Source organism: Marmota monax, unplaced genomic scaffold, assembly GCF_021218885.2.
Source record: "Marmota monax isolate L192 unplaced genomic scaffold, Marmota_monax_Labrador192_F-V1.1 WCK01_AAM20220418_F8-fsc00014, whole genome shotgun sequence".
In the NCBI taxonomy this organism is placed as follows: domain Eukaryota; kingdom Metazoa; phylum Chordata; class Mammalia; order Rodentia; family Sciuridae; genus Marmota; species Marmota monax.
This window is the reverse complement of record NW_026695222.1, coordinates 26,811,482-26,826,200: the sequence shown is the minus strand read 5'-3', so window position 1 is coordinate 26,826,200 and position 14,719 is coordinate 26,811,482. Positions and strand designations below refer to the sequence as shown.

Below are 14,719 nucleotides of genomic sequence, written 5' to 3'. Positions count from 1 at the left end.
CTTTTTATTGCTGCTAACATGGGCGACTACATGTGGTTCTTCCACAGGACATTCCTCTGAAACCAGCCTTTGGAAGAGAGGGCTACAGCACATTGCCAAACCCTCAGAAATCAGAATGGATTTATGACACTCCAGTGTCTCTGGGCAAGGCCAATGTCAGAAATGCATCTCTAGCCAGCTTCGCGGAAGAAGCAGGGCCAAATGCTGTCCCCAGTTCGAGCTCTACTTTCCACAGACCTCCAGATACCAAAGTCAGGATCCTCCCTTCACAGCCAGGTAAAAAGGTGCCCACGAAGAAGAATCCCAGCCTTTCAGATGTCCCTTCCTACACCATCCTAGTGCCCAGGAACACACTCTCTTCAGATGCAGGCGCCAGCTACAAGGTGCCTTCCAGCTTTCTGATTCCCCGAGTGGAGCAGCAGAACACCAAGCCCAATATTTATGACATCCCTAAAGCAAAGCCAAGTGCATCCCAGGCAGGGAAAGAACTAGGAAAAGCCAAGGAGGCTCCAGAGAACCCCCGGGGCCACAATTCCTTCGAGTTCTCCAGACGAAAAACTTCCCTATCTCCAGAACCGGACAGGTCATCCATTGCCAGCTCGGACAGCAGAGCCAGTGTGGTTTCTTCCTGCTCCTCCATGTCAACTGACTCCTCCTCTAGCTCCTCCTTGGAGGAGTCAGCCAAGGAGCTCTCCCTGGATCTGCACTTAGCCAAAGAGACAGCAATGAGCCTACAGCACAAAGTGGTCAGCTCTGCAGCAAGCCTGCTGCTCTTTGTAAGTAGGAAGTGGAGGTTCAGAGACTCTCTGGAGGCCAACATTGATGGGATCCACAGGGCTGCTGACCACATAGAAGGAGCTTTAAAAGAATTTCTGGATTTTGCCCGAGGAGTTTATGGGTCTACCTGCAACGTCACTGACAGTCATCTTAGGGCCAGAATTCGAGATCAGTTACAGACAATCTCCAATTCCTACCAGATCCTGCTAGAAGCAAAGGAAAACCTGGACAGCTGCAATTGGTCCCTCGAAGTTCTTGTGACAGACAAAGTTCAGAACAGCCTCGATGACCTTGAGAGGTTTGTCATGGTGGCACGGATGGTTCCGGAAGATGTCAAGAGATTTTCCTCCATTGTCATTGCCAATGGGAGGCTGCTCTTTAAGCAGAATTGTGAAAAAGAAGAGACCATCCAGTTGTCCTCAAATGCAGAATTTACGTGTAAAAAATGCATCCAGCTTCCACAAAGAGAAGTAGAATCATACCAAAAGAGTACTCCTTTTAATAAAGCAAGGGAAAACTACCATTCCCCTGAAGTACTTAAGAAAAATGGGACAAGTGCCTCTGAACAGGTGAGTTCAGAGGTCCCAGTGACATAAAGTGGGTCTTCTGATGTCGTCCAGAGCCATCACCACTAAGCGAGGTGCCGAGAAGCTCTACTGATAGCTCTTAGGCTCTCGCAAGACAAAGGTTCCATTTCCTAGAGAATAAAATGCATGAAAGCAAACTTCTTGACAAAATCTTGTTGGATTTTAATATTAAGCCAGATAGATCAGTATATTTGGATTTTCTCTAAAAAATTTTGGGGGTTCAGGTTTACCTCTGATCCTAGAATTAGAAAGTATTTTTTAAATCTTTTAAAAATGTTTGTTAAGTTTTGCCGGACACAGTGGTGCACTCCTGTAATCCCAGCGGCTTGGGAAGCTGAGACAGGAGGATTGCAAGTTCAAAGCCTACCTCAGGCCCTAAGCAACTCAGCAAGACCTGTCTCTAAATAAAATGCACAAAAAGGGGTGTGGATGTGGTTCAGTGGTTAAGTTCCCAAGTTCAATCCTCTTACCAAAAAAAAAAAAAGTTTATTAAGTTTTAAATCTTGCCACCAAGTATCCTCATGTTTTTGAAAGTTATACATTTTGTTATCATCAGCATGTTTCATAGAAAAAGAAGTACCCTTCAAACATTCTTGTATTTTTGTTTGTTTTTGTGGTTTTGGCTGTGCTGAGGGATGAACCAAGGCCTTGTGCAGGCTGGGCAAGCACTCTGCCAACTGAGCTACACCCCAGCCCCCATTCAGACAATCTTCTGAGTTGTTCCAGGTCTGATCAGCCTCCACACTCCAGTCCTACCTAGGAACTCTTGTGGAGCCTTTAGACCTTACAAGAAGAGGACGTTGAGTTCAGAGGTTGTAGCCAAGAGCCCAGTGGGCACCTGAGAGCTGTGTGGAGATGGTTTGACTCTTTGGGTCCCAGCCTTGGGGTTCTGTTGACATGCCTGATGATGTAACAGCTTTAACATATTCTAGAAATTTGAACATCTTTCATTTCCAGGTAAAATTTTTTAATTAAAAAATTTTTAATTAAAAAATTTAAACATAATTTTTTATGGGTCATTACATTAGGCCTTGTTGGTTAGCCTTGGACTGCCAAAGTCTCCTTTGGTTGACAACAGGTGTCAGTAGCAGAACCAGGAATAGCAGTACAGGTAGGAGCACTCAAGCATTAGCCTGAACTGATGCAGTTTGAAATAATGAAAAACCATCCAAATTGTATTTTATTTTTCAGGCATTACCTAACCTAGAAGAAAAAGAAACACGCATCTTGGCAGGAAAGTTAGAAGAAGACAAAGACTTAGATACAATGGTAAGCTGTCTTGCTCACTCCCCAACACCTCTGGTTACATGCTTTGTCCCTAGAGACATTTCATCATGCTATAGCAATCTCATTCTATAGCCATGACCCACTTGGGGGAGATCTGGTTTTCTCTTCTTCATAGTACAAAGAACCCTGGAGAGCTCGAGTGTATGTATCATGGCCCTTAACCCTGACCACCAGGGAAAACTGCAAGTTCATCATGGGCAGGTCCAACATGGCATTAGATAACATGGTCACATTCTCTATGATGTCATCAATTAATGCTTCTGATTACAACAACAAAACCCACTTTGGTTTGAAGTTCTGTCTTCAACACCTCTTCGACATCTCCTAATTCTTTTTTTTTTTTTAAATCAAAGATGTTATCATTGTGCTTATTGTTATTGGTCATCTTCGATTTGTGGCAAATGACAATAGTTTTCCAATTCCAAATTTTGAAATTTTCCTTTAAATTATTAAAGTGAAAACAATGGGTCCATCCAGAGACTCAGTGTGAAGCCAGCAGATGTCAAGAGGGAGGCTGGCTGCTTGGGAAACAGTGAACCAGTTCAACAGCCCAGATAAAGGGGCATGCTAGGTGGGGGGGAGGGTGATGCAGACAAGATCATGTGCCTTCTCTGAGGCAAAGAGGGGCAAGAACCCAGGCTCAGTTACCCACACCCCAAATACTGAGCATCAGGCCTTCTGTATTGCTAAAGGTCATGCTGTCCTTTCAAGGCAAAGTATGCCTTAGACCAGAGGCCACCCAGCATGACAGTACATCACAGTCACTTATAAGGCTTGCTGAAACTCCGAGTTTCTGATTAGGTGGGCGTGGGTGCAGAGAATCTACCTTCCTGACAAGCCCCCAGGTGCTCCTGATGCTTTTGGTCCAGGGGCCACCCTGGAAATCCCCTGCTTTACACTGACAGTGCTTCCTCAGTGGGGACAGGGTGTCATTGGCCACAGGGGACCATGCTCCGGGTGTGGGAAGCCCTGGTGGCACCCCAACCCCTGCCCACACACTGCCTGCAGCTGCCTGTCCATAAGAAAACAACTAGAACCACCTCTGCAGGCTCCACACCCGGGTCAGGAGCCAAGGTACTCTCTTCCTTTACCTACAGTTGGTACTTTTAAGATAGATTTCCTGGCTCATGCTTCTAACCCTTCTTCCCATCCTCCCTGCTCCCAGAATCCTCTTAACCAACACCCCATCCTCTTTTCACTTCATACTAAAAAATAATCATTGTCTTCATTTTCCAAATATGAAATCATAAAAATGAATAGATTTCTCCAAAGTATGCCTTGCTTCTAGTCTGACTCCCCCTCCACCAGCCCTGAGGGACATAGCCCCTTCTGACATTCACTTTGCGGGTCCTTTCTGATGAAGTGCTGTCATCGGTAGACAAGAGAGGGCAGAGTTTGAGGGAGAGAGTCTCAGACTTTGCCATTTGACTGTGAGCTCCAGCTGAATTTACTAATTGAATGGCCCCTGAGTTCAGTTTCCTCACTTATTAAAAAAATAGGAGGGCCGGGTATATGTACCTCACTGGTACAGCACTCGCCCAGCTTGTGCAGAAGTCCTGGCTTCAACCCTCAGCACTGCAAATAATAAAACTAGATTAAAAAAAAAACAAAAAACCCTAAGCTGCCTTGTAATGCTACCCAGAGTGACCACCACCAACTCAGGTGCTGAGAATCCTCTGATGGCATATGGGAGAAACATTGATCCCATTTTCCTGAAAGTAAAATTTTGATGAGACCTTAACAGCAAACAAGGTAAGCATTTTCATATTAAGGTAGATAGGTCAGTATATTTGACCCCTTTCACTGTACCTTTGGTACTGGAATCAGAAAGGATTTGTAAATGTCTTAAAAGCTATTCTTTGGGCAAATTTTAAAAATCTCACTGTCAAGTTTCTACATTTTTGTTGTTGTTGTTATTATTGTTTTTTTCTTTTCCCTTTTATTTTTTCTCTTTCCATATTTTTATTGGTGCATTATTGTTAAACATAATAATGTTAGTTGTTGTTACATCTTGCCTTGCACATGTTAAGCATATGCTCTATCACCAAGCTTCAACCCTAACTCCTTCTTGCACTTTTGAAAGCTATAAATTTAGTTATTGTTCTCATGTCCCTTAGAGTGAGTTTCTTATGGTCTACTGATGGTCGAATAAAATTATATATAGTATGTATTATAATACATAAGATTACATATACTATGTTATAATATATGCTACAGCGCTTTGGAAACATTAACATTATTTTCTTTAGACGTCCCCAAAAAACTGTGTCTTTTCTTCTAAAACGCCTTGCCAATCAAGCAAAAATAGAAAGAGAAGATAACCGCAGCTTGCTGATCCATCTGTCTCTTACCTGCTTCCTCCTTCTCTTCTCTAGAATCCTGGCTCTCTTGTAGCCCAGCCTTTGACTCAGCAGAACCCAGGTGGGAAAGTGCACCTCTCTGAACACTGCCGTCTCTATTTTGGGGCACTCTTCAAAGCCATCAGTGTATTCCACAGCAGCCTCAGCAACAGCCAGCCTCCAGAGATCTTTATCACTCAGAGCAAGCTGGTCATCATGGTGGGGCAGAAGCTGGTGGACACTCTGTGCAAGGAGACCCAGGAGAAGGATGTGCGTAACGAGATCCTCTGCAGCAGCAGCCACCTTTGTGGGCTGCTGAAGGACCTGGCGCTGGCCACCAAGAATGCAGTTCTCAAGTACCCGAGCCCTGCAGCCCTGGGGCACCTCCAGGCTGAGGCCAAGAAGCTGGAGCATCACACACGACAATTCAGAGGGACGTTGGATTGAGGCACTGCCGCCTCCTCCCTCAGGTTACTTCTTAGCTTCTCAGCACAACCTGGGCAGCTCTGTCCCCTGGGGAACGCTGCAGAGCATACAGGATGGGCCACAGCAGCCACTGTGCCCAGAGCCTGTAGTACAAGCAGCCGTGCAACTCTAGGACACTGGCTTACCCCCAGTGGGCAGGAAAGAGAGCCAGGCATTATGTAAGGACCTTATGAGGAGGACGTGCCATCTAGGGTATGCAAAGTCACTGTTGGAAGTAACAACGAAGAAATCATTTCTATGTTGGTTAAACATGTATGTGGTTTACATTCATTCATTCAGCACTTATTTATTGGGCACTAACTATATGTCAAGTTCTAAGGCTAGAGACACAGCAGTTTCTCAGCAGCCATGCCCTCATGAACTCACAGTCCAGACAATAAAATGATTAAGAAATGCATCTATAATAAATCAGAGGCAGGGAGAAAATACAGTCCAAGGAAGAGAAGGGAGCTCAGTTTCAAAAGATACATTTCTGTTGCATCCATTAGAAAATGTAATTTTTAAAAAATTTTGGATTGAATTAATTCCGTGAGATTGGTACAAGTTGTGGATGTTTCTTGCACCAAAACTATATATATTTTTTGCTGTTTTCTTACTGTGGTTAAAGATGCATGGTATATTCTTGCCACACCTGTTCTGTTGTGTTCCCTATTAACTTATTTTGTATATTGTAGATTCTGTATTGAGAAGTTCTACTGCTCAATTAGAAAAAAAAAAGTTTATATTTCAACAGTTGCAACTCTGCAACCGTTTATAATAATATTTAAATATAACCATGAATTGAAGCATCATTTTCAGCAATCCTTTGCAAGCCTTTGGTCCACACTGCCTGAGTTCTGGTCCCAAAGTCAAGCCCTTGATGTTTATTTTTGGCCTTCAAATGCTTCTCACTGAAGTCTATAGGCAGATGCTGTAGAGGCCATGTTTTATGCGTCAGATCAGCATGTGGCACAAAGCCATCACCTGTGGGGTGCAGACAGGAAGGTGTGGTGTGGACAGGATACCCATCGCTGGGCACAGACATGGAAATGACACTGAGCTCTCCTCCCGTCAAACCACCTCCTCTTCCACCCCTTGCAGCAGAGGCTTTCTGCTCAGGTTTCTACGGTTACATAATCCTGTCCATCCCAGGGACGGTCTGTGGTTGTCATATGTGTCTCAGCCACATAAATACCTCTGTAGCCTGAAATCAGCATCTCCAGCTGGGTCCCCTGCAGGGGAACAAGGTCCAGTGGCCACCCACTCTTCTGTCCTTGGTGGGCATGTTAAGACATTGGTTGTAGAAAGCTGACTGTTTTATTGAGTTAGTTTCTGGATCCTAAAAAAAGAAGACTCTCTCCTTTGTGAGACTTGTCTCTACAGCTGAACAGAGAGACCCTAGAGGGCCACATTCTTTGAACAGCAGAATCTTCATCAATTGGGATTGAAGTCAGTTTTTTCACCACTATCCCCATAAGACCTGACAAGAACAATTAGAAGAAGAAAAGTTTCTTTGGGGACTCACAGTTTCAGAAATCTCAGTCCATAGAAGGCCAGCTCCATTCCTCAGGGCTTGAGATGAGGCAGAACATCACAGCAGAAGAGTGTGGCAGAGGGAAGCAGCTCAGGTCATGGAACCAAGAAGCAGAGGGAAAGCTCTGCTCAACAAGGACAAAATATATACCCCAAAGGCATGCCCCCAGGGACCCACCTCCTCCAGCCAAAGTCTTCCTGCTGCAGTTACCACCCAGTTAATCCCTTCCAGGGGATTAATACACCTAATAAGTTAAGGCTGTCATGACCCAATCACTTCACCTCTGAACTTACTTGATTTGTCTCACATATAAACTTTTGGGGGACACCTAATAACTAAACCATAACAGGGATTCTATTTCTAGTGTTGGAAAACCATATCTAGTTTGTCTTAAACAATAGAGGAAATTTATTGACTCAAGTATCTTAAAACAATTTGGGGCAGAATAGCTGCACAGCCATTCAAGGGTGGGAGCAGAATTAGGCAAGTCTAGGTAAAGTTAATCCTGTATTATAGTCTTGGACAAAACATTTCCCAATGTTCAATGTCTCTACATGCAGAACAGAGTAGAATCTGACCCAAAGGTTAAGGCAGTGAAGAGGACAGACCGGTAAGAGATTGCTCCTGTTCTAGTCATCTGCAGGTCCATGAGAAGAGCTAGTATTCTTCTTCATGTCCCTGAAGAGTAACCTAGGCAACTGTTATTATTACAACCCACACACCAGAGGTGTGATCTACAGCAAAACCAACAGGGGACTAAAAATGTACTGCCCAGCTCTGTGGCCTCCCAAATTAGTGACTTTTTAAAGTCAAGTAAGAATAGTGAAGCTAAAAGATTTATTTAGGGTTTCTATGAGGAGCAAAGGGAAAGTTCTTTATGGAGCTCTCCTTTGGCCTCCATAAGCCTTACCTACCTATGGTTACCACCAATTTAATCCATATCAGTGTAATAATCCACTATTAGGTTACAGCTCTCATAAGCAAGTCATTTCATCTCTGAACATTCTTGCTTTGTCTTGCATGTGAACTTTTGGGGATGCCTCATGTCTAAACCATAATACCAGTTGGCTTGCCTTGATTCCACAAAAGACATGAGATTCTGGTATCAAAGACTGTGTCATTGGTCCCCAACATGACTTCAGGCCCAATGAGTCATGAGGAGGACTTACAGAATGCAGAATAGGGTTTACTCATAGCTCTGAATTTTTTCAGTAAAAGGACAGATAGTAAAATCAGCAAAAAGAAGAGGGTACCAGGGTGAAATGTAGGGGGACAGACACAAGCTCCTAGAGTCCTCTCCTAGTGCAATGACAAGGGACACACTTGATTCCCCCCCCCATGAGCTGTGACATCATTGTGAGGAGTCTCCAACCTGGGAAGCTTGTGAGAGCCACAGCACCCAGTGTCATTATTGGGCGCTGACCACATAGGCATCTCTTCCTGACGCGTACCTGATTTCCAAACTCTCAGAAGGAAAGCAGATGTTCAGCACAAACCATGCTTGTCTGTGTTAGAGTCTGTAAACAAGTCAGGATGGCGCCTGGTATTTTGCCAGGGGGAATGGTTAATGTTAAGGTCTGTAAACAAGTCTGGATGGCGCCTGGCAAAATGCCAGAGGGAGTGGTTTGTGAAGTAATGCCAGCTCCAGCGAGCCATTAAGTGTGGAGATTCCTTATTGGTTGACTGCTGTATCTAGTTTATGTTAATTAAGATAAGCTGTGTGGAATGTATAAATACCTCTGTTGTCCTACAATAAAGGGCTCCCACTCCTGCTGTATCAACGTACACAAGTTGTTCGTCACCCCCCCCCCCACCCCCGTTATTTTGCTGCAGCCGGACTGCGGCAGTCTGTACAGCTTAGGTGCAGTGAGCCATTCTTATTTGTTCTGGGGATGTTAGAAACCCTCCTGAGTTCCAAGTTCCTACATGTCAATCAAAGGCCAATGTTGCAGGCAGGCCTTCCTAAGGATGCTGGTCAGAGCTGAAATGTGGACTCCTATCTGCACAGAGACCTGAGATTCCCTCAGCACCACAAGAAGCTTCACCTTCATGCCCTGTTCCCTCATCCCTCAACTGCAAGGGGGTGAGTCAGAGGTGGGCTCAGGTGTAGGCCACTCACACTTAGGTTTGTTTCAAAGCAGAGGAAACCCAGAACAGAAATCCACAATCTCTTATAATGGGCTCTGAGCAGAGCTGGCCACGCTTCACTTAGAGGAGACCTCGTCTTTATTACATTGGAAGCAGAGAAGCCTGCCCAGTGCTCTGGAGCGAGGCACTATCTCTATCTTCCAAGGCTGTTGGCTACCAACATCCTTGAAAAGATGCTCCAGGAAAAAAAAATAGCAGGTCCTTTGCTCAGAAGGTGTGCAAAGAACAGGGTTGGGGATGTAGCTCAGGAGTGGAGCATTGCTTAGCAAGTACAAGACCCTGGGTTCCATCCCCAGCACCACAAAAACACAAAAGCAAAACAAAACAATACAAAAGGGAATGAGGTATGGAAATGAAAAGCAGCTGTGGAGAACTGAATTCCAATACAATCCCTAGCAAAAGTCAGCCATGTTGTTAGAAGAAGAAAAGATTGTTGCTTGGAGGCAAACTACCAGTTTTTATTGCAGTGGACAAATTTTTTTTTTACACAGTGATGATAACAGCAGCCCATATTTATTGAATGATTACTACTAAAGCATTGTTCCAGCTGTTTGTATATTTTAGCTCCGCCCTTCCTAAGTGACAGAATGTCTAAAAGGTAATGACAGGTCCTATTTCATGTCCCCCCCTCCCCATTTTGAGATGAGTTCAAACCAAGGACACTTGTCAACAAAATGCAAAACCACTGGATACGAACATGAAAAGTGCCGCCCTTAGCTAAACGGGTTTCCTTTTTCTTTTTTTTTGAAAGAGTAGTTGTTAATCTAATAGGATGATTACTTCTGGAAAAACATCTAATAGAATTACATATGTATTTTCAGCTCTGCCATTTTTTTATTTTTTATTTTTTGTTAAATATTTCTGTCTCATGCCCAGAATTCTGTACCATTTCCTCCCAAAGAAGAGAGAGGAAATGGTGGGTGGTGGTGGGGGTGGTGGTGGTGGTAGCAACTTGACCTCAATTATGTTAAATTCATCAGGAGGATGGAAGTGGTGAGGAGACCACTTAAGAGATCTTCCAATGTGACAAGCCCTTCGGAGTCATGTTTTGGAACTATGCTTTCTTTTTTGCTTTTTTTTTTTTAAATAAAACATCCTTTAACATTTTTTTAAATTTTTCCCTAACGGTGTACCCCAATCTATAAATGTGCCATTCCTGCTTGCACTCGTAATGTATCAACGCTATTTGTTAATACTGTTTTCTCTTCACCCATGACTTTAACAAGCACATCTTGAGCACCTCCTATTTTTCAAGGACTCTGCTGAGCTCTAGAGGTGCTGCAGGGAACAAAGCAAAGGCTTACAATATGCAGCTATCATTCCATGGCAGGGGGGCACCAGGGCCAGGACAGTACCCAAGTCACCCTCCCATAATGCAACAAGGGACCCAAATTACTTGGTAATAAAAAGAAATAGTATTCTGATGCTCCCCTCACACACATTTTTCCTTTTTTTTTTTCCTTTTTATTGGTACTGAGGATAAAACCCCAGGTCTTGTGCATGCCAGGCAATCACTCCACCATTGAGTTACATCCCTAGCCCTGATGGAGTTTTGTATTGTTGTTGTTGTTGTTTTTTAAGAAACCAAAATCAATGCAAAAAAATCATGGTAAATAAGAAATCAAAACTGAAATATATAACACAACATGAAGGAGTAATTTGCAATGAAGATGGTAAAGGAAAAGAGGGGCCTGTGTGACAGAGGAGTGTTCTTTTAGATGGAAAGGTTAGGGACAATCTCTTTGAGAATGGGACCCACAAATAGAGTGCTAAGTCACTCCAGAGAGTTAGCTGGGCAAGCATTTAGGATTAAGAGATCATTCCCAAGAAGGATCAGAAATTCTTGTGCTCAGGAAGAGAAGAGGGAGGTCCATGTGGCTGGGACTTAGTGAGGGAAAGAAGAGTGGCCAAGATGACTTAGGAATGGTAGCCAGGGCCAGTTTACGGAAGGCCTTATGTATTCCTGGAATATTCTATTTCCCTAAGACTAGGAATTAAAAGTAATTTTTGTTTTAGATTATCTCATTAATGATCTAATTTTCCACTTTATTTTAACTTTCTTTTGGAACCTCTCCTAAGTGGGACCTGAAAGGATAACTGTAAAATTTCTTAAAAATCCTAATATATAGTTTTTTTTAAAAAAATTCTCACTCTTGAAATGAGTTACTTACTCTACATATCTTATCTTTCCAGACAGAATGTTAAACTGCAGCTATGGGAAAGAATCTAAATAGAAATCTCAGGAAATCAAACTCCTAATGGTTTAGATGTCTAAAATAGGTGGGAACAAGTGTCTCAGCATTTAAAGTACTTCATAGCTGGAGCCGGTGAATGGAATACAAACATGTATACCATGTGAAACTTCTTATTTGTGCTAACAGATATTTTTCTGGGGAGTAAGTCTAAAGTTCTTATCAAGTTATCAAACAGATCCAATGGCTCCAAAAAGTTAAGAAACACTGTTTTTACCTACAGTGATTACCATTAGGATTTCTGGAAATGGTACATGTGCTCCTACTGCTCAACCTTGTCTATTTAATCTCCTAATGTATTAGCCTTTTCACTGCTATGACCATAAGACCTGACAAGAACAACTAGAAGTGGAAAAGTTTATTTGGGGCTCACTGTTTCAGAGATCTCAGTCCATAGACAGCGGGCTCCATTCCTCAGGGCCAGAGGTGAGGCAGAACAGCATGGTGGAAGAGAGTGACAGAGTGAAGCCGCTAGGGACATGACACCAGAAAGCAGAAAGTGAGCTCTGCTCAACAAGAACAAAATATATACTGCAAAGGCATGCCCCCAGGGACCTGCCTCCTCCAGCCACAGCCTACCTGCCTACAGTGACCGCCCAATTAATCCCTATCAGGAGATTAATGCACGGATTAGGATAAGACTCTCATAACCTAATCATTTCACCTCTGAACTTTCTTTCCCTCCCTCCCTCCCTTCCTTCCTTCCTTCCATACTGGTTATTAAACCCAGGGTGCTTAACCACTGAGCTAAATCCCCAGCCCTTTTTATATTTTATTTAGAGTCAGGGTCTGGAGAAATTGCTTAGAGACTTGCTAAATTGCCTCAGCCTTCTGAGCCACTGGGATTAGAGCTGTGCGCCTCACCTCTGAACTTTCTTGTGTTCACACACACGCTTTTGGGAGACACCTAGTATGCAAACTATAACACCTAGTAAAGTTTGTAACTTCTAGATAACAACAACTCCATGTTAAGAGGATATAGCACAAGAATTCCAACTCATGACCACAACAGACCAGTGTCCATCTCCTTTAGAGCAGTTAGGATGAGACTTCTGATCCCTGACCAGGCAGTGCCAGGGCCCCTTTGCCAGCTGAAGCAGCCATAGAGGATGGATGTCGCCCCTCGGCCACCCTTAAGGTTAAGGAAAAGTCTCTGCAGTGGGGGTTGACACAGGGGTTTAGGATAAAGAAATAGATACACTGACTTTTAAAGGAAATTTCCACAAGCTATTGAGATGCAGAAAGTACAGCTGTAAATCTTGAGCAACATACCCTTGTCCACCTTCTGGTGAAACAAGGGGAATGTGCAAGAAAAGAGAAAATTGGTGCAAAATTGTGCAGTGCTATCCTGCCTTCTCTTCTAGTCCAGCCCCTAACACTGCATGGTTATAAATACTAACACCAGCCACTGGGTTGCTTGCTGTCTGTCCCTGTAGAGATGGCCTATATTCTCCCTTGAGCACGTATTCCTTGCTTTACCCCTAGGGCATCTCATCTCTCTTTTGAGATTGTTCCCCCCACACACACACACACACACTGAATGTGTCTCTACTTTCCTAAATAAAACTCGGTCTATACTTTTGGAAGGGGGGTTGGTTGGGACACCAGTGTTACTAGAGGATGATGATTTTTCTCCAACATGATTTCATTCTTCCCTTTGCTTGAAATCCACAGCTTAACAGGATCCAGGGATCCTTGTAAGGAAATTCCCTCTGTTGGTTCTTTCAACAAAGGCAGGGGAAGAGGAGGCTGACAATAATCACACCTGCTTCCTGGTGTGACTGGGAGGCTCAAGTCACGTGCCTGACATGGCAGCCAACTCTCAGGGGAAAATTGTTGCTACTGATGACACTAAACCACACAAATTTTAGATGTGTGTAAAAAACAAGGTTGCCTAGAGACCCGTATTCTAAAAGAGGAAACCAAGGAGGAAGAAAGAGCTCCAGCTGCCTGAGCTTTACTGATGTGTGGCTGACATGGTATTGTGGCGCTTCTCCAGCCAGCCCTGCAATGGAAGCTGGGGTCATCCTGGGGACATAGCTTGATGCTGCTGGGAGCCATGCTAGATGATGCTCAAGTCTTTCAGTGCAAGGATTTGGATAGAACTCATGAGCCAAGAGTTCTATATTTCTCAGTTTTAGAGTCTACCCAAACCCCTCTGGAATGAGTCTGTACATTTTTTTGTTTGTTTATTGAGGAAATATATCTTGAGTATGCCAATTACCCTTCTAGTCACTGGGGTACAGATGGGAATAACACAAAGTCCTTGTTCTCATGCAGATTGCCACTAAATATGTCATAAATCAACGAGACACCAACTGATGAAAGCGTTTTTCTTTTAATTCTCATTCACTACAGTAACAGATACCCCAAGCCTACAGACCTTGAAGTTTTTACATCCACATATTTTCTGGAGACCTGTTGCAAAGTGGGGACTATTTGCAACATTTTTGCATTTCGTTAAGGTCAACATGGTAAATTCCAATATGGAGGTCTGCCTTATGAGTGTGGACACACGTTCCAGTAATGTATAATTTAAGGAATAAACAAATGATAAGAGCGTGACAGCAATCATGGATTCTGGCAGAAGTTTGGTAAGGGATTTGTGTTCTCAATACAAATATAATAGAGCCAGTCTCTTGGGGAGGGTATGTGTGTGTGTGTGTGTGTGTGTGTGTGCGCGCGCGCATGTGTTTATAAGAATAGAGGTATTGTTTGTCAATTATATCTGCTTCTTGTTAAATCAATAAAATAGAGTGGGTTTTAGGAGACTGCGAATGAAATGCATGTAGGCACCCACTGTATGCTCAGTTGCATCATATACCACATATGGTACACATGGCAATGCCAGAAAGTTCCAGGCCTTCAAGGGTTGTACTTCCCCAGAATCTGCTGTAACATCACAGTTTCTCGAGGCAACCAGGTCACAGCTGTCGCTCAATAAAGACACCTTCTTTTAAAAACACCAATGTTAACTGAAACGAAAGGAACGTCTCCTTGCGCCCTTGGTAGCCCGGTCCTCCAGGCGCTCGCGGTCACACACGCTGGGGTGGCACGCCCGAGTCACCGTCCTCGCCGCCCTCCCGCAGCCAACTGGCAGCAGAAATACAGGGAACCCCATTGGGTAAAGAGGAAGGGACCCGCCGCGGCCCCTCCGTGCTCTGGCCGCGCACGCCACGGGGCCACGCCCAGCTCCCCCGGCGGTGCTCTCCACGGCAACCGGCGCTTGGCAACCGCTCCCCGGCACCGCGCGACCGCCACACCCCATCCACCTCGCCCCGCCCCGCGTCGCTGCGTCACGATGGGCGTGTGCGTCATCGTGGCGCGCCG

The 14,719-nt window shown here is 44.2% G+C and overlaps 1 protein-coding gene across 1 annotated transcript in view; it reads left to right on the top strand.

Moving 5' to 3' along the window:
* Cass4 (Cas scaffold protein family member 4) overlaps positions 1-8,766 on the top strand; it is a 36,090-nt gene extending 27,324 nt beyond the window's left edge. Inside the window, exons 5-7 of the mRNA XM_046433436.2 lie at positions 48-1,346; positions 2,556-2,633; positions 5,027-8,766. Of these exons, the coding sequence (XP_046289392.1) occupies positions 48-1,346; positions 2,556-2,633; positions 5,027-5,437 (1,788 nt within the window). The 3' untranslated portion in view covers positions 5,438-8,766. The remainder of the gene's footprint in view (positions 1-47; positions 1,347-2,555; positions 2,634-5,026) is intronic.
* The last annotated feature ends 5,953 nt before the right edge of the window (positions 8,767-14,719 follow it).